Here is a 20,352-nt window from a genome sequence, read left to right on the forward strand (position 1 = left end):
CCCGCTCACGGATGACGGCACGCCTGTCTTGGGCATTATGCACGGGGAAGAAGACTCGGACTTCGGGGGTTTCTCTTTCGACACATCTAGCTCAGTCCTCACCATTGCCATGGATGATGACTTCACCATAAGCTCAACTGTCCTCGAAATGATGAGGAAGATGTCATTCATGCCGGGCCTAGGACTCGGGGCCAACCAACAAGGGATCGCCGAGTTCCCTGTCTTTCCTTCCAACAACGGCCGCTTTGGTCTTGGTTACACTCCACCGGCCAAAGGCGCCGAAAAGAGGAAAGACACGGGAAAACCTCGAACCCTTTTTGGTAACCCCGACAGCTACTTTGTGCGAGAGGGAGGAGGTTCTGCTTATTCGGGACAGATAGAGCCGTTTTGGGATCCAGAGGCTTCCACTTGGCTGCCGGGATTTGAAATATTTGCTGCGGACACCTGGTCCGATGAAGAGACGGCCGAAGAAAAATTGGCCAAAAAGGAGTTCGAGAAGCAGCTGGGTCAGACCAAGGGAGAGTTTGACTGGCTGAAGGCTTTTGATCAAGGGGATCTGGAGATGCTGTTCTCCCAAGTAGGTTTGGTTGGCAAGGGCGAAGAAGCTGAAGTGCTGATGCTCGGGCCCGACTCCCCAGATGCTCTCGAGGATCCTACCTCCCTCATTGTGAAGGCACAGGGAAGTCTCAATAATTGCATTTTCACTCCGCGTCTAACATGCATTGACGATGAGTCTGAGTCTAACACAGAGTCTGTCAAGTCTAAGTCTAGCTCAGAGTCGGAGCTTGTGCCTCTCGGCCCTCCACGTCGTAGCTTTTACTTCGAGTTCGAGTCTGTTGTACTTGGCAACCCCGTGGGGTTTTATGAAATGCATGATCCTACTTCTGACTACTTTGCTAGCTTCTATATAAACTGTGTCGACCCTGACGATGAAGGAACAGACTTCGACGGGGATATCCCGGCTGAGTTGCGTTCCCTCATCGAAAAGGAAGACGAAAGGCGTGCTCAGCCTCTAAAAGAAGAAGTAATTTTTGTAAATTTGAAAGACGAGGATGACCCCCGCATGATGCAAATCGGTGCAAATCTATCCCCGGAAAATCATGCCGGAACTATCGAGCTTCTCAAGGAATTTCCCGAGATTTTCGCGTGGTCTCATAAGGATATGCCCGGCATCGATCCCGAGATAGTGCAGCATCGCATCCCGTTAGAGCCTGGGGCTGTCCCCGTCAAACAGAAGCTCCGCAGAATGAGGCCGGATTGGGTTCAGAAGATCAAGGAAGAGGTTACTAAACAGATTGACGCAGGATTCATAAGGGTTGCAGAATACCCCAAATGGGTGGCCAACATTGTGCCCGTTCCTAAGAAGGATGGAAAGATCCGAGTCTGCGTCGACTTTCGGGACCTAAACAAGGCAAGCCCCAAAGACAGTTTTCCCTTGCCACACATTGACGTGCTTGTGGACAACACGGCGGGGCATGCCTTGCTCTCTTTTGTCGACGGATTCTCCGGATACAACCAGATCTCTGTGGCACCCGAGGACCAAGAGAAAACGACATTTGTCACGGAATGGGGGACTTACTGCTATGTAAAGATGCCGTTTGGGCTGAAGAACGCCGGGTGCACTTTCCAACGGGCTCAAACGACCTTGTTTCACGATTTTATCCATAAGACCGTCGAGATCTACGTCGATGACATGATTGTGAAGGCAAAGGAGGAAAAAGACTATCTCCCGACACTCAGGCAATTTCTCGAAAGGCTCCGCAAATACAATGTGCGCCTGAACCCGCAAAAGTGCACGTTTGGGGTCACGTCAGGCAAAATGTTGGGGTTTCTGATCACCGCGAGGGGAATTGAAGTGGATCCTTCCAAAATCAAAGCAATCCTTGAGATGGAGCCACCCAAGTCTGAGAAAGGTGTGCGAAGTTTTCTAGGGAAGGTCCAGTTCATCAGCAGGTTCATCTCTAAGTTAACTCTAACCTGCGGGCCGTTGTTCCATTTGCTCAAAAAGGGGGTCCCATTCGAATGGACGGAGAAATGCCAGACCGCTTTCGAGTCTATTCAGAGGTATTTGCAGAACCCACCGGTGCTGATGCCGCCAACGCCGGGTCGGCCTTTGATTCTCTATCTGTCCGTTTCTTCAACAGCCATGGGGTGTCTGCTAGCACAGGAAGGAAGCAATGGGGTCGAGAAGGCTGTGTACTACCTGAGCAAGAAGATGGTCGGATCTGAGGAGCGTTATACCCCTCTGGAAAAGACGTGTTGGGCGCTAGTTTGGGCTACAAGAAAGCTTAGACACTACATGCTAGCCTATTCGGTGAGACTGATTTCTCGGATGGATCCTATCAAGTATCTGTTCGAGAAGCCGGCGCTCACCCATAAGCTAGCACGTTGGTTGCTTCTGCTGGCTGAGTTCGAACTCCAACATGTCACGAGGAAGTCTGTAAAGGGGCGCGCTGTGGCCGAATTTTTAGCTGATCACCCTATCGACGGCCCGGAAGACGTGGATTTCACATTCCCCGACGAAGAGGTTCTAACAGTGGTCGAAGAAGTATGGACGCTCTATTTTGATGGGGCTGCTAACCAAAGGGGATTCGGGATCGGAGTATTGTTGATCACGCCCGCCGGTGCACACATTCCTCTCGCCTTCAAACTGAATTTCGATGTCACCAACAATCAAGCCGAGTATGAGGCCTGCATCGTCGGAATGGAAGCTGCTATCGCTTTAGGGGTCGAGAAGTTGGAAGTAATTGGCGATTCGAACTTGGTGGTTTCCCAAGCCAATGGAGATTGGAAGGTTCGTGAGGAAAAGCTGAAGCCTTATCACCAAGATTTGGAAGAACTGATTCCTCGCTTCAATAAGGTGACTTTCACCCATGTCCCACGCTTGAGGAATCAGTTCGCCGATGCATTGGCGACTTTGGCTTCAATGATCGAACTTCCAATAGGAGTTAAGCTGCGGCCAATTGTGATTGAACAGAGGGACTTGCCCGCTTACGAGTATATCAACGCCATTGATGATGTCGATGATGGCCTACCCTGGTACCATGACATTTGGAACTTTGTGGAGCGCGGGGAGTTCCCTATTGAGGCCACGAAGAAGGACCGGATTGCCTTACAGAGGCTGGCTTCTCAGTACATCATCTGTGGGGGAAAGCTGTATCGAAGGTCGCACTGCGGGATGCACAAGCTCTGCGTCAACGGCGTCGAGGCAACAAGGATAATGGAGGCGGTTCACGAAGGAGTCTGCGGGCCTCACATGAGCGGCATCATGCTCGCTAGGAAAATCCTCAGGCAGGGTTATTACTGGTCTACAATGGAGACGCAGTGCATCGACTATGTCCGGCGCTGCTACAAGTGTCAAATCCACGCAAACTTGCAGCATGTCCCTCCGTCTAAGCTGTATGGCATGACTTCGCCGTGGCCGTTCTCTGTTTGGGGCATCGATGTTATCGGGATGATCAGACCGTCTGCTTCAAACGGCCATAAGTTTATACTAGTAGCGATAGACTATTTCACCAAATGGGTCGAGGCCGAATCCTACAAGACGCTGACAATGGTTCAAGTTGCTCAGTTCATTCGAAAGAACATCATTTACCGGTACGGAGTTCCTCAGGCATTTGTATCCGATAACGGGAGCCATTTCAAGGGGAGGGTTCTGGAGCTCTTCGAGGAATTTGGTGTCGAGATCCATCATTCAACGACCTATCGCCCGCAAACAAATGGGGCTGTCGAAGCTGCAAACAAGAATGTCGAGATGATCATCAAGAAGACTACCGAGTCTGCAAGGGATTGGCACGAGCAGCTGCCTCTCGCCCTCTGGGGGTACCGGACATCTATTCGCACTTCAACGGGTGCAACTCCTTTCTCTTTAGTCTATGGGATGGAGGCGGTACTTCCCATCGAGCTCGAGGTACCATCGCTGAGAATCATGGTCGAAAGCGGTCTTGAGGAAACTGACTGGTTAAGCGGAAGGTTTATCGAGTTGATGTTGTTTGATGAGAGAAGACTCCGGGCCTTGTATCATGTTCAGGGGTATCAGCGTCGAATTGCCCGTGCATTCAACAAAAAGGTGAAGTCCAGGGGCTTGGTCGAAGGAGACATGGTCACGAAGGAGATCCGGGCTCCAGTGTTTGATCCTCGTGGGAAATTCAGGCCGAAGCGATCCGGGCCATACATCATCAAGGCCATCCTATCCGGGGGTGCTGCTAAGCTCATCGACCTCGACGGCAATGAATTCAACACCCTGGTCAACCTGGATCAGCTCAAGCGTTATTTTCCCTGAGAGATGCTCGTTGGGTCGAAAAACCACAAGGGTGGGCGATTCCAAGCAAAAGTTAGAGCAGCCTGCTAGACCGAAAACCTAAGGAGGCGGTTCTAGGCAAAAATAAATAGGCAAAAGTCGAAAGCTCGCTAGACCGAAAACCTGCAAAGGCGGTACTAGGCAAAAGTTAGAGCGTAAAAGGAGAGGTAAAATACCCGAGTGAACCTTGGCCTGAACTACGTTCTGACCTGATTCCCTGAAAAGGGATACGTAGGCAATCTCACCTTGAGATTCGGTCACACTCTATCAAAATTTCGATCCAGGTTCGACATTTTTTTTGAGGGGGGGGGGGGGGGGGGGGTCGAGCACAAGTCAAAGGCAGCACCGAAGCGAGTCAGAAAGGGGGAAACCTGTTGTCTTTCAACTTTATTGCAAATTACTATTTCTAATACATAAGCTGAGCACAAAAAAAAAAAAAAAAAAAGTTGAAGCATGAAAAACAGAACAAAATGCTTATGAAGCCTAACGGCTCGCAGTTTATTCTAAGCATAGCAGAGTGGCCCGGAGTCAGTCAATACTTTCTCTTTCATTCACATCTGCTCTCAGCCACTGTCTGTAGCGCCTCCTCAGCCCTGTTGAAAAATCTGGCATCTCAGCCTGAAGGGCTTTAAGGCCCCAGCGCCGTTGGTAACCACCGAGTGTTTGAGCATTGAAGTTCGGGACACGGAAATCCCCAATGCTGGTGCGGTGGTTCTCTTGAGAGGCGCCCAACTGTCGAAGAACACGGCCGGGAATGTAGAAAGTGAAACTCGATAGCCCAGCAATCACCATCCGGTCGAATCCGTCGGAGGAAATAGCCATATCCGGAAGGTCCAGCCAGGGGCACCTCCAAGCAATCTCATCAGGCTGCATTTGCTGCATGAACGCATACCAGCCTTCTATGTCCATGTCCGGATACCGCATCTCCCTTTGATGGATCCTCTTCGGAAAGAGATTCCAGCCCGCTACCGGAGGATGCAAGAGATTCAACTTGTCTGACAGCCACAACTGTATGAGAGGAAAAGACAAGTAAGAGGCTAGATAAAACCTGAGCGAAAAGACAAGTAAGGAGCTAGGAAGCAACCTAAGCCGAGCGTTGAGGTAAAATGAGAACGTGTGAAAAGCCGGAAAAAGGTGAGCTGAGTGAGATTACCTGAAGCAAAAGCGGGCTGCCGCTGAAAACGGCAGACTGGCCCGTATACACCAAATCCAAACCCAAGAGAGTTTCGGCCAGGACCAGAGGGACCACGTTCCTTCGCGCCCCCATCTGTGCAGCAACGCTCACCAGTGAAGGGCTGACCCGCCCGTCGGCCGGCACAAGCAAGTAGGCGGCCAGCAAGCAGATCACCAAGGCAAAGCGGCGACGCGCCTGAGCATCATCACTAGCCAAATCGCCGTCCGGGCTGTACATTTCGATCAACCGCATGATTTTCAATTGGCCGCCCTCCAGGATGGTATTCGCCAAGCCCCGGGAAATGTTGAGTGAACTGGCCAGCAATTTGGGCATACTCACCTGGTAGGGCGGAACTACAAGCGTAGGGGACGAGAAGGTCCGAAGGTACGCCTGGAATTCTTCGACAGTCGGGCACATCTCGTCGTCGCCAAAGCGAAAGACATGGACGTCCGGATCCCAGAATCTGAGAGCTGCCTGCAGGAGCGCTGGGCGGAGTGGCACATGCCGAAGAAAGCGGAACGAGGCGAGGCCGTGGTATTGAAAATTGAGCCAGTCAACGCTTAGAAATTGCCCCAACCAGGGCCTAAGTAAAGTCAGGAGGGGGTTATCCATGGCAAATATTGAAGTATACTGGAGGAAAGGGGAAGCAGTGCACCTTGAAAAACCTTTGCAGGGCCTCTGCTTTATAGGCCTTTGCCCTTTGAATTTCTTTCCACTAATGGGGCATCCAAAGCCTCATGCTACACTCCAAATCATGTTCCTGCAAAGGACACTGCCCCCCTGAGACACCCAGAAACCGTGTGCAAACCGTGTAGGGGTGAAGACAAAGTGGCCCCCGAAAAAGGACAGTTGGTCAGTCAAGTGGATCTGGCACTCAGGACCCTGGCGTACGCCAGTTATTTACTGGCGTGTCCGTGTCCCCACATTACTGGCGTACTGCCCTCAACTTCTGGCGTACGCCAGTCGGCTTCACCAGAAACCAGTCTTGAGCAGCTACTGCCTCCGTGTGGTCGTTTTCAATTCCGGGGCTGGCTTTGGCTATTTGTTGGGTCCTACAAGTCACAAATGACATTTAAGACTATGGCCAAGCATCGGATTCCAAAAGCCACGCCCGATGAAGATTTTGGACCCTCGGTGGCCCGTGTCGAGACAAAATCAAGGATACGGATGGTCAAAACTCGTTTCCGGGGCTCTTGCCAAGTTTTGTCATACCACACAAGTTGCGTAGGACTTATGTGACTGTGTGGGGGTGTCGGTTTCAGTCCGGGACTATATCGAGTCATCTTTGGCGTCTTATGCCCGTTTTTATGGCATTTTTAGCATTTTTTTGGTATTTCCCCTTGCACCGGGACTTTTCTATTCGGTTTTGATGGCTCGTACAGGTCATTGTGCATCTATGTCACCTTTCAAAAGGGTCAGTTCCCTTCCCCGGGGAGAATCTTAGAGTTTGGCCTACCGGCGCCGAAAACTCCCGTATCCCCCGCGTGTCTGGGATACGTATGGTATCCTAGGACGTTTCTGTCCATCTTTTCTTCGAGCTAAGTCAATTATGTGCGTAGTCAAGTGTCTGTGGTCGACTCAAAGTATTCATCAATGCATGTTAGATATTAGCGGATGTTTTGTTCTTTTCCTTTACCAAGTCTCACCAAAGTAATGGGAAAGCAGTAAAACAGAAAATGCATCTATTATATACTACTGTGTCAAAGCTACTGGTGGAAATGTATCAGGTATCAAACGACACAACGGCCCGGGCAGAGCTAAATGTATCAGGGCACACTCGCCCGCAAAATCAAGAGGCACGCAGGCCCCGTCCAAAACATCGAGTATCAAAGTATCTATCCAAAAGTGGCAAGTACCGGCAAAATAGACTGAGGCTCGGTGATAGCCCTCAGTCATCAAAAAGGTCTTCCTCGTCGTCCTCGTCCTCGCTGTCCTCCACCTCCCTAGGGTCTATCCGGAACCTCGGATCGCTCGCTGAGTCAGAGCCGCTGCTGAGGGACGTCCCCTCTTCCTCTTCTTCCTCTGCCTCTTCTTCTTCTCTCCTTTTCTTCTGCGAGGGTCCCTCGGCAGGCTTCTTCTCTGCAGGCCTCTTCCTCAGCTCCCGGCGGAACTGGAGCTCCTCGCCGGCCGAAGTGATTTGCACTCCCTGTTCCACCCTTGCCACTGGCCGGGAGGAGCTCGAAGCTGCCTTCTTTGCTGGGGGAGGCCGCACGCTCTTTCTCCTAGGAGCCGCCCTAGCGTGTCCCTGCATAGTCATTCAATTCAGTTAACATACATTGTGCATATTGTATATATTGAAATGCTGAGTGCAGGAAATGTCAAAAGCAATCCCGATCAAAAGTAAAAGGAACAGTTATACCTGAGGCTGCTCAACGGGAGCTGGAACTGGTGGTGGGTACTCCAATTGCAAAGAGGCGCCGCCGGCTATCCTGTGGAACTCCTTCTCCATGGCCTTCATCAGGCGAGCTGCCTCCTGTACCCATTCTATCGGGGCCTGTGACATATTTCGGGACAGAATCAGAATGCAAGCCAAGTGTACATACTGAAAACAAATACGGGAACTACAAAAGGGTAAAGGAATGTCTTACCGGCCCTGTGATCTCTGCTGGGTCTGTCCTGGCGGGCTCGAACCGAACTATAGCCTCCTCTCCTGCAGTGTCCCGCACAGCTAGGGTCCAAGAAAGCCGAGGCAGCCCAGTCGCTGTGGCATAGTCGCTCCTCTCTCTCGGGCGGGATGCCCTGCTCTCCCGGCTCTGCCTCTCCTCACCAGCCTCAAGCGCCTCACTCTGCACGGCGACATGCTCCAGCACGCCGAGCGGCCTCGCCAGGTGCTGCCTCCGGTATACGGCGTAGTCACGCTCAGGCCTCAGAAAAGCAGCCAGCCCGGTCGGAACAGTGAAGCGCCTCAGCTCAGCCAGGGTATACTTGTCCGTGTGGGAAGCGTGAGGAGGAAGTGGCCCCGGCACCTGAAAGTCAAGAGCGCCTAGTGACTGCCGTGTCACCCGGTCACCCAGGTACCACCGCCACCCGAAGGCCGACTCCAAAAGCACCCGGCTCGCAGTCACCACCCTGCTCTCCGCCAAGTACGCAGGCTCAGGCTCAGCGCCGCTCCAAGGGTTCCAATCCACCTGCAAGGCAATGGCACAGTTTGTAAGGTATCAGCGACAGCATTAAAGCAATTCTACGGGTATAATGATCAAATTCGACATAATTGCATACCTGAGTGCCAGACAGCTCGTCGAGGTAGGTCCGGAAAGCTAGGAGGCTCCCTCTGGACTTCTTTTTCCCGCTGTACATAGGACCCCAAATCATGGCACGGGGGAGCATCCTCAGGTTCGGGCACTTGTTCTCCGGAGGGTACATCTTCAGCACCTCATAAGCCCATAGCTGCCAATGGTAAAGACAACCAAGGCGTCAGTTCATATGCAAATCAAAGTACAAATGCAATAAAGGGAAAAGCGGTAAGTAAATGATAGTCTTTGTTTCTTACCTCCCACACCCTCCAGTAGCCGGCAGTCGCCTTCTTCCTGCGAGAGAACGCCCCCATAAAGCCATAGCAGGTGCCCAGGGCAGCTCCTCCCCAGTCAAACCTCGAAGCTGCGCCTAAGTCATGGAGGGCCGGTAAGTAGGACAGGTGCACTGTGGATCGCTTGTTCGGGTACAGGGTAGCCCCGAACAAGTACAACAGGTAGGCCCTCGCCATCTGCTCCGCCTCCAACTTTGACTCCGGCTCCCTCCCGTGCAAATACAGCTTGAACTGGTCATAATGGACGGTCTCCGCCTCGCCCGCCGGCGCCTGCCCTAGAAACCACGTCAGAGCCGCCAGATCCCTGTAAATCTCTGAGTCAAATGAGATAGGCTCTCCACCTACCCTCAAGCCCGTGAGCGCTGCGAAGTCGGACGGGGTCACTGTCATTTCCCCAATCGGTAAGTGGAAGGTATTTGAGGAATCCCACCACCTCTCGGCCAGCGCTGTCAGCAGAGCGTGATCGCTTTTCACGGCCGTCAACGTGAGGATAAACGGCCGGAACCCTGCAGCGTCAACCAAGGCCCTGACACGCTCGGGCAAGCTCCTGTACAGCTCAAGCGAACTCGCCGGACCTCCGTGGCCCCGGGTGCTGGCCGCCCCCCTCTGCACAACAAAGACAGACAGACAGCAGAAAGAACTTCATCAATAAATTGCACTCCAAACAGTTAGTCGAATTCAGAATATCAAAGAGTAACTCTACAAGTCGAAAACAGGTATCATAAAGGTCGAACAAAAGCTACTAGGCACTTGTATTCTCCTATCCAGCTCTGCTATCAGTCGAATCAATTCAAGGGTGTTTTTTTTTTTTTTGGTCGAGTTCCGAGCCACTGGGCCTCTCTTTTCTCAAGGTACATCTCTCAGTCGATTACACGAGTTTTCGGTATGGCAATATGGTCGAATCAAGCTATTGGGCACGCCATCCGGGCGTCCGTCATGTCATGGCAATCTACTTAGTCGAAGTCAAGTTCAAGGGATAGCCTTATTGATCGAAGCCACTTATGGTCGATTCTAGTTTAGCGCTAACCGTCCCTCAAAGTTATGGGGCATCCTGCAAGTCGATTCAACTACTTCGATTGTTCTACCATTCAAGTCGAGTTTCTGCGTCGAGGCATATTATTCAAGGTTCCATTTTCTCAGTCGGGTTACAATCGAGGTTCCAATCTACATGCATTACGAGCTACGCTACGACAGTTCAAAACTACCTTTGGATTCAAACGATAAGACATGCATATCAAAGGAAAAAGTTCAAAGGAATACCTGTGCCCAGTCCACTGACAAGTGCCTCTGCGGGTCCCTCAGTATCAGCTCAGCGTCATAACTCCCCCTCAAAGGCGCGAGGCTCTCGACCCCGGACGGTATAAACAGGTGTGGCTCGGGCGGAGCGTATGTAGCCGCGTCAAACTGACGGCGGGGTGCCAGCCGGGCGGACTCTGCGAGCGTCACTGCCCGCTCAAGGGACCACACCTCCCCCTGAGCCTCCTCAGCTATCTCAGTCTCGCTCACAAAGGCTTCCTCATCGGCCCTGGCCCTCTCGGCCTCCTCCCTCAAGCGCTCCTCCTCCTGCGCTCTCTCCACTTGCCGGGCCCTATCTTCTCGTGCTGCCAGCACTGCAGCCACTACCCCCGGGTTCTCACGGAGCAACCGGCCGAGTTCTTCCTCGGACACAAACTCGGCAAAGTCACCCCGTGTGATGGGTACGTGCGCCGAGGACCCTGCTGCAGGCCTGAACTCCACCTCTCCCACGGGTAGCTCTCCGGAGGCTCCCTCTTCAACCGCCGGGCCCTTGCCCCTTGCCGGATCTCTCACCGGCGTCTTCGGCCGATCACCATCATCACCACTGCCGCTACCGTTGCCGCCGGCTCCAGCCGAGCCCAGACCCGTGATCACTAAGCCCTCTACCCCGCTGCTTGGATCCAATCGCCGGACCTGTGGACCCACTATCACAACAGAACCTGGCGTACGCCTCATCCCTCCTGGCGTACGCCCCTCCTCGCCACCAACCACCTCTTCTGCATGGCCACCACCGCCGTCTTCGCCGCCTGTACCGTCTGCACCAATGCTCGACGAAGCCCCTACCGTCGTTTGATCGTCGATTCGTGGCCTTGGGGCCTCGATTTCACCCCTTGTTTGGGTTCTTCCTTCTCCGGCACCGCCATTGCCGCCACCTTCACCGGGTTCTGCCATAGATGAGGTGGGCTGAATGAATAATGGATGAGATGAGAGATTGAGTGAGGGTATGATGGGTTTTGAGAGAGTTTTGAGAGTTCGGAGTTCAAAACGGAACGAATGGCGGTTTTCTGCACTGGTTCGGCATCTCATACGACGTATGGGACGGTTGGGCCGGGTCTGGACTCGGATCTGGGCTCGGATCTCTGAGCTTTATGGCGTACGCCAGTTGTTTGTACCGTACGCCAGTACTTTGTGGGCCTCAGGCCCAATCCATGTCCAATGCTGAGATTCATCCTAAAAGGAAGGCCCAGCTTCATATCGGCTCACGTGGACCCATCCCCAAGCAGAGGCTCGTCCAATTTCAAATCAACGACGATCCTCTCGTCCAATTTCAAATCAACGACGATCTATCCGTCCAATTTCAAATCAACGACGATCCTCTCGTCCAATTTCAAATCAACGACGATCTATCCGTCCAATTTCAGATCAACGACGATCTATCCGTCCAATTTCAAATCAACGACGATCCTCTCGTCCAATTTCAAATCAACGACGATCTATCCGTCCAGTTTCAAATCAACGACGATCTATCCGTCCAGTTTCAAATCAACGACGATCTATCCGTCCAACTTCAAATCAACGACGATCCTCTCGTCCAATTTCAAATCAACGACGATCTATCCGTCCAGTTTCAAATCAACGACAATCTATCCGTCCAATTTCAAATCAACGACGATCCCCTCGTCCAATTTCAAATCAACGACGATCTATCCGTCCCACAATCTGCTTTCCCCAACGGAATCAATGCTTCTGCAAAAGGGTCATTCCCCAGGGGAGTCCACATTTCTATGATCTATCAGTCTATCCGCCCCAGCGACAAGTCAAACAGGTTCTTCAAATTTCTTGCATTCCGGATAGCCTTGAAGAGGGTGTCTAGAAAACCTTTGACGTTACTTGTCTTCAGTCAATGGTGCGTCAAGTGCCGTCAAAGGGGGGCTTCTGTAGACACCCCATTCTGGACTGTCCAGATAACGTTATTTGTCGATCTTATATTTCCCCAATGATGATTTTAGTCGAAAACAGTTTAAGGACAAAGGTGTGGTCGAGCTTTGAGCGTCCCGAATCTCTCTCAAACACCTTTCAAAACCCTTCAAACCAGAGCCAAACAGCCCCAGCAAAACCTAATTGGCATACGCCAGTGTCCTGGATGCGTACGCCGGTCACCTGCCACGTGTCAGTCATCGACCAGTGGCCCATCTTGTACTGGCGCACGCCAGTTATTAGTGGCGCACGCCAGTCAAACCCAGTCAAATCAACTTTATTCAGCCACTTGGGCGGGACTTTTGTGCCACCCTGACGTCGGCCACAGTGTCCCTGATGACCGCTTTCGGCCAGGCCCGTTCCCCCTCTCTCCTACACCCCCCATCAAGGCAAGTCCCATGCATTTAATGCATGGGAGGCTCCAACCTTACCTTAAACAGCCAAACAGGGCCTTAGACCAGACTGATCTCAGTCACTCCCCCCTCTATAAATACCCCCCTTGCATTCATTTGCAAGGGGTTGGCCTCATTAAGAAGCACAAAGCTTTCTTCACCTCTCTTCTTGCTCTTTATTTCTCTTCCTCCATTAAAAGAGAAAGTAGAACAACCCATCTCCATACACCCTGCTGACATACAGCCATCTTCTCAGCCTCCATCTTCAACCCATAAGCTCAATATCTCCTCCAAACCTCCATACAAAAAGGTATACCACCTTTACGTTCTTTTCTGTTTTCGATCCCTGAGGGGAGCCAGCAGGGCCCAGGCTAGTAAACAATACTAGTCCTGGCCTTTGAAATGGCAAAAATGTGACAATCGTATCAGATAAAACATGGCGCACGCCAGTACGTCTATGCCGTACGCCAGTAATGGAAGTATGGGCACAACTGGCGTGGGGATCATGGATCGTCATTCCTCTTATTTTATCTTTCTGTCGATCACCTTGGCATGCTAATAACTGGTTTACTGCTTTCCCTATTTTAGAACTGTTTAGTGGTAATATCCTATCTTTTTTTCATTTCTGTCATGTAAAGGCCTCTGGGATCCTTCTGGTCATGTTCCAGAACCCAGATGATGCAAAGCCTAACACTGGAATCAAATGACAAGTGGCGTACGGCAGTAATACACCGGCGTACGGCAGTAGTCCTATGGGTCCAGTGACTGGCCCTTGCACATGAAGCGTAAGCTAGGCCTATCTTATGTCCCACACTGTCTTGGGGCGTTCTGCTTTCTTTCATGGCCTAAAGCCATTCATTCTGCCTGTGACTGTGTATATTCTGCTATATTAAACTGCGTGGTTTGCCCTGGGTGTGCGCTGGTCCCTTTCCAGAGCCCAGAGGGTTGCAAACAAGGACTGAGAGATCCAAAAAGTGGAGTACGCCAGTTTATATGTGGCGTGCGCAGGTTTGTTTCACCATGCAGTGGCTCGACCAGTGCATGTTGGCAGAATCTGCTCACGTCACCTTGTGACAGCGTACCGCAGTTTGCTCGGGATACTCAGTGCTTGTTCTCAATCTATATTTAGCATTGCAATCAAACCATTCATATACACTTTGCCATAAATCGCAACTTGTTACAGTATTTTAATTCCCATTAACTGTTCCCCCGCCCTAACTGGCTAAAAAAAAATGATTAAATGAGAGAAAAGTGCAAACGCTTTATAAAAATGCCTGAGTAGAGACCGATCTCCGGATTGGGCGAGAGGGGTGCCATAAAACCCTTCCCCTCTCGTAACATGGCTCCCGAACCTCAGATCTCGAAGGTGACGACGGACCAGCCTACAAGCCTTTTTCAAAATCAAACAAACGTGGCAAACGTTTTTCGAGTTCGGTTCCTTGGGTGCTCCTACCGCTAAAACCCGAATGGCGACTCCGAATCGAGGCGTTTCGCCGCGCTCTTTCCAAGCAAAAAGGGCCGCGCCCAATCTTACGAATAAAATTTCCGGGGGCGCGTGCCCACACCGTCGTGCCTCAATCCATTTAATCATTGTATCCATTACTATGAGTCTATGATTAATAACTCCCTTTTGCTTAGCCCAAAAAAAAAAAACTATCTCCTGCTCTACGAACAGCAGCACCAACTAGAAGGTTTATAGGCACCCTTCATCAGATCATAGTCTAAAGCAAGGACAAGCAGCACCAACTAGAAAGTCTATAGCCACACTTCATCACATCATCAATAGTACGAATGGAGACTCTAAAGCAGTTGGCAAGAGAGAAAATAAAACTCCACATTTATTGGTACTACATACTTCCGTGTAATCTTCTTTTCTTTTCTTTCTTGCTAAGTCCGTGCAATATTCTTAGGAAAAGGATTTCTTGTCCCCCAAAGAATCGATTATCCATAGGACCTAACCGATAATTTCATTAGTATTACAACAATTCCACCTCATCATAGGACATAGGGCCCATGCCCACATGCACAAAAGAAAAACAAAAAAAAACTGAGTAAGCCCCCAAAAAGGAAAGAAAGATAACCAAAAAAAAAAGAGACAAAGAAAAATTGGTTGGGAGGGGAGGATGTGAGTTGATCTTCCTAAGCCCAAAACACCATCTAATGACCATCACCACTCTGATACAAAAACAAAACAGTTGGTTACAATCAAAACAGATAAAAACAGAGCCTATAAAAACAGTTACTTGTATGCGTATCCCACAACCCAATCATGCAAATAACTTCAATGGGTTTGATAGGTTAATTGCAACCTCACACCACACAATCAAACAACATAAACCCATTGAAAACTCACACCGTGCATCTTACTGAAGTTGAGCTCCAACACAAGAAAATTGCGTACGTATGCAAATTGTGCAGAACCAAATCAGAAAACTAAACAGCAAGATCGATAAGCTCCAACACAAGAACCTGAGTACTATATCAGTTCATGAACTCCAAATAGTAGAAAAAATATCACGGTTAATGCAACTGCATTTGCTTTGCTTTGAATTAGGTTCCTGTTATAATCATTTCATGAAATTTCCGGCGGGTTTTGTCGTTAACGTCGCCGAAATCCAACAGAGGTGAGCATGGGTGGTTGGAAGAAGGCAAAAAAATGGGGACGTCGAATTGGTGAAAACACTAAAGAGAGGATTTGATCAAAAGACCAAGGACTTCAGTTTCTGATCTCATCGACGTTGGTGTATAGGTGGGGTGGGGGATGGTGCCGGCCGCGGTGCCATGGCTGCCATATTTGCCGGGGAGAAAGAGAGAGAACCACGATTGTTTATCTTCCAGGGTAATTTTGTCCACTCGAGGACTTCATGCAGTAATAATTCTAAAACAATGGACCCTGAACCCTATAAAATCTTAACGTGAGCTAAATGGCCAACACACCCATACTTTTGGACTTTAGCCCAATTTACTGGCACGGAATAAAATTGGTTGGTTATTTTGTCTGCATTTCTCATATAAAATTGCTGTTCGACAAAGCCAAAATTTTTTGGACGAAAAATTCCAGTACTGAAGCTTTGAGGCCCTGGGACTTGGGTAGGGGTATCAAGTACTAAGGAACCAACCCACACTAAGTCATTCAAGAAACTCACACTCATAGCCCCCAGCTCCCATTTTGGAGCGACCTAATGAAGTCTAGAATGCACACTTAGAGAAAGACACTCTCAAGTAGTATGTTACCGAGGCATCTTCGACCATCAGCAGGCACAAAACTCTCCTTCTCAACAAGTTTGGCCTACCCTTCCTAATACCATTTGACAACCCACCCCATACAACTCTAAACATCGAATGGTATTCAGCCTATGGTCGACACCAAAACTGGAATCAATCTCCAGTGGACAAATAATTTGTAGGCCCAATTACTGTAAAAGGGATCCCCACCGCATCGAGCCTCCAAATAATCTCCCTTGATTACAACTTATTTCATTTGCATAAAATCTCCCTGGATTACAACTTTGGTTGCACTTGTAGCATAGAGCATACTTATTCGTAAAGTTTGAAAATGCTTTCAAACAGTATGTTACTCGGCCACTTTTGGGTCAAAAGGTTCTTGAAACACATTTTTTTCAAGAAATTTCACACTACCGATGCTTAACAAAACTCTAACATACATCTTTGACCAATAGTTCGGCAATAGTGCAAACCAAGATTAAGAGAGCAATCAACCAAATCAGTAATTAATGTGACAGTAAATTTGGGGGTTCAATGTGGTACATTTTTCACCATATAACAGTCACATGCAAAACCCAGATTATGAGAGAAATCAACCAAATCAGTAGATAATCAATATATTCAACACATGCAAAACAAAGACTGAGCTTGGATTGTACCTGTTGACGAAAAGCAGAGCGACCTCAGCCTTGAATAACGAAGACTGGGCTCTGATTTCTGATGTAGTTCAAGGAGAGAACACAGCTACAACGAGGACGGCGTTGGGGAGACAGAGACAGCGAGCTGTGTTGGGCGTTGGAGAGAGAGAGAACTCCAGATTATGCGCCCATTCTCCTGCAATATTCATTCACGCCAACAATTATATGAAAGCTACGGTTGAGTCCTAGCCGCCAAATTGGAAAACCGAGTAAACCCAATTGATTTTTTCGTTTCAGCACTAAAAACCCAAGTCGATTTGTTCATTTGGAGCACTGAAATCCCAGATTGCAGCCGGGGGTGGGTAGAGAGAGAGAGAGAGAGAGAGAGAGAGAGAGAGAGAGTGAGTACCTAGCAGGAGCGAGCAACAGAGAGACACAGCGGCTCGACCGGGGGGCTGGAGCTGCAAAGTCGGAGGAGAGGGGTTTTCGTCAGGGGGTTTGATTGGAGGATCTGAGACCACAGTCGGAGGAGTGAGGGATTTTCGTCGAGGGTGTGGCAGCGCCGGCGGTGCTAAACGGTGGAGACCGCGCCTGGAGAGAGCGGTTGAGAGACCACGGCTGGAGCAAGGGTCGGAGGTTCGATCGAGAGTGGGATGGACTGATTGACGATGCGTGAAGGAGATGAGGGAAGGGTATAACTGGATGGGTTTCGATAATATGTAACGGCGGCGTTTCATATTATAAAATATTTACCGACTAAATATTTAGTCGGAATTACCTAAATCCCGCCATTTTTTTTCCGCAAAAAATTCAGATTGGCGCAAAAAATTCAGATTGGCGCAAAAATTGTATCATTACCGACCAAAAATTAATTAGTCGGTGATTTTTTTGTCTTGGCCGACTAAATATTTAGTAGGGAATAATTCTTTGAGTCGGAATGCCTTGCTATGTCTAAAAATATATATTAAAGTCTTATAACACACCACCCAATCCCCACTTGAGATTTTTTTGCACGATCAGAACCATTTATCTTCTCTAATATTATCAGTTAGATCATTCTTACTAATATTACAGATGATTTGTTTCCATTAGACAATTGATCGAACAAAAAATACCATTTTTCTAATGAATTCACGTCTCGATAAAGGCATATTCTAAATTTGATTGAGCCGCAAATTTACTGGAATGAATAATTCAACAAGTGCAAGAAAATCAACGATCTTGATCGTCAAGATTGTCTCGCGATCTTGTGGCTACTATAATAACAAGTACAACATAAGAATTAGTTAACTATCAAATACATCAAACACATATACAGTTAAGGTAACTGTTGAGTCATTTTTTTTAATGATCGATCTGAACCATTAGGATTTCACGTCTTACTTGTCATAGCATTGTCACTAAAATCGGAGATCATTTGGTTTTGGCAACCACATTATCAAAAGACATTTAATGCGTTTGGAGACATTTAAGTGTAATAGTGAACTAACCGAGGACCACTTGAGATATTTTTTCACGATCGAAATCATCTATCTTTGACGTAATATGAATTTGAACATTCGTACCAAGAATGACGTTTAACTGCATATGGGTAGACACTTAATCGGACAACAAAATTCTTTACATTTATGAATTTATGTCCCAATAAAGGGGCTTCGTTGGCCCGATCAAGCCAAAATTTTACTAGAATCTTATGATTATAAAGGAAAACAAAATGAGCAGACTAATTAGTCGGTAGATATATTTTATTTTTTGATTTTTAAAATTCATCAAAAATTATTTTTCCAGACTAAACTTTTTTTTTTCCTTTGTTTTGTGTGTTTTGTTCAATTTTTTGAATATTTGCTAGATTTGCAGTATATTTTTTTGACTAATCATTCGCCTCGACAAGAAATGTTCAAAAAGTAAATAAATTATGATCAGAAGTAAAAAATTCACTAAAGACGGAAAAAATACGAAATAGTTGTCTTCTTCTTTCTTTTTCTTTTTTTGTCTACGGTGTTGTTTTATATAAATTTTCATCAACACATTTTGATATTTTACAAATTCTTCTCGTTCAGACGAACGATTAACCATAAAAAATTAAGATAAAAAACAAAATAAAACATTACAAAAATTACAATTACCAAAAGATATTTTACAATATATTTTTTATTTTACAAGAATGCAAAGTGAGCTCCACTCCACAATCTCAACTATTTAAGGGTATATAAGCCTCAAGCTACCATCAGAAACCCTCATAGGCTAATACACTCTCTCCCCCCACCGCCTTGATGTCGTCGAACTTTTGTCTGAAAGATAGAGATTATTTACTCATCAGAATCGCCTGGAAAATGTACCATTCTTTTTTTCTCTCTTAAAGCTAAATTCATCTTTAATCAAGACTCTAGAAACCCCATTTAATCCTTTGGTTAGTTGGAATTAAATTCCTAATTTATTAAATTCAAAAATATAATATTTTTTGACCAAACTTTTTAGTAGGCAAAATAATTATTTTTTATTTTTTAAATTCATAGAAAAATGAATATTACCGACTAAAATTATTAAGCCAAAATTTTACGACAATCTTATGATTAAGAAGGAAAAAAAAATGAGCGGTAGTGATCGACAAGGTTGCATCGTGATCAATGTCAGTGGAACAAATATTTCATTTCTTTGAAATTTTTAAAAAGGTGGAAAAGTTGATATTCCATGACTAAATCTATTAGTTGGGAAATGTATTTGATTTCTTAATTCGGATTAAATGATATTACCCTACATTTGGTTGGAAAATGTAATTTCGTTTTCTATTTTATTAAATTAAAATATATGATACTTCACGACTAAATTCAACTTTAGTCGGCAAAAAAGAAACTTACCGACTAAATTTCTTTAGTCGGAATACATTTTCTATTTTATTAAATTCGAAAAAATGATACTTCACGACTAAATCTAACTTTAGTCGGCAAACAATAAAATTACCGACTAAATTTCTTTAGTTGGAATACATTTTCTATTTTATTAAATTCGAAAAAATGATACTTCACGACTAAATTGACTTTTAGTCGGCAAAATATATGTTTTGGCCGACTAAAATAATTTAGTCGGCAATGGTTTTATATTTTACCGACTATCAATTATTGAGTCGGTGATTTGCTTATATTTTCCGACTAAACACTGTTTAGTTGGGAAATTTTAGTCGGGAATTGTGTATTTTGTTGTAGTGTATTATGGTTCAACTCTTTACCTCCTCTCATCACCCCGTCATTCGGGCTATCCTCCTTCTCGTCGTCGCATTGGCCCTCCATCTGCCGTACGCGGCCGCGCAGGCTGACTCACCTCACGCTGCCGCGCAGGCTGACTCACCGCTGCGATCCCCGCATTGGCGAAAGCATATCTCCGACGATAAGATCAAAGTCAACCCAACCTTGATTATCGCCTCTCTCATAGGCACCTTCATTATCATGGGCTGCGTCTCCGTCCTCCTGACCCAACACTGCATCCGCCGCCAACTCACCCTCACCGCCCTCGAGTCCCACGGCGTCTCGGCCACCAACCGCCGCCGTCGCCGCCTCTTCGGCCGCCTCGCATGCACCGGCCTTGACCCGTCGATAATCGACGCGCTCCCAACCTTCGTCTACTCTGAAGTCAAAAAAGACGGCATGATCTCTCTGGAATGCACCGTGTGCTTGAGCGAATTCGAAAACGCCGAGACCCTTCGCTTGCTCCCCAGATGCTGCCACGTGTTCCACCCCGATTGCATCGAGGCGTGGCTATCCACTCACGTCACGTGCCCCGTTTGCCGTTCCAACCTCGCCCCCATACCCGACGCAGTGAGTCGTGAACCGGAAACCGAACCGGCGGACTCGGTTGGGATAAACGATTCGATCGTAGACGTCGTCTGA

At 47.9% G+C, this 20,352-nt stretch overlaps 2 protein-coding genes across 2 annotated transcripts in view; one reads left to right on the plus strand and one right to left on the minus strand.

Annotated features, from left to right (window-relative positions):
- The window catches only part of LOC131333875 (uncharacterized), a 38,946-nt gene extending 21,989 nt beyond the window's left edge, over positions 1 to 16,957 (minus strand). The window contains exons 1-2 of the mRNA XM_058368675.1: positions 16,878 to 16,957; positions 16,490 to 16,664 (exon numbers count right to left, since the gene is read on the minus strand). The gene's annotated coding sequence lies outside the window, so the exon portion shown is untranslated. The remainder of the gene's footprint in view (positions 1 to 16,489; positions 16,665 to 16,877) is intronic.
- Positions 16,958 to 19,677: 2,720 nt separating this feature from the next.
- On the plus strand, positions 19,678 to 20,352 carry LOC131332969 (RING-H2 finger protein ATL39-like). The gene has a single exon (XM_058367274.1). The coding sequence runs from the start codon at positions 19,678 to 19,680 to the stop codon at positions 20,350 to 20,352; it is 675 nt and encodes a 224-aa protein (XP_058223257.1).

Source organism: Rhododendron vialii, chromosome 7a (assembly GCF_030253575.1).
Source record: "Rhododendron vialii isolate Sample 1 chromosome 7a, ASM3025357v1".
Taxonomy (NCBI): domain Eukaryota; kingdom Viridiplantae; phylum Streptophyta; class Magnoliopsida; order Ericales; family Ericaceae; genus Rhododendron; species Rhododendron vialii.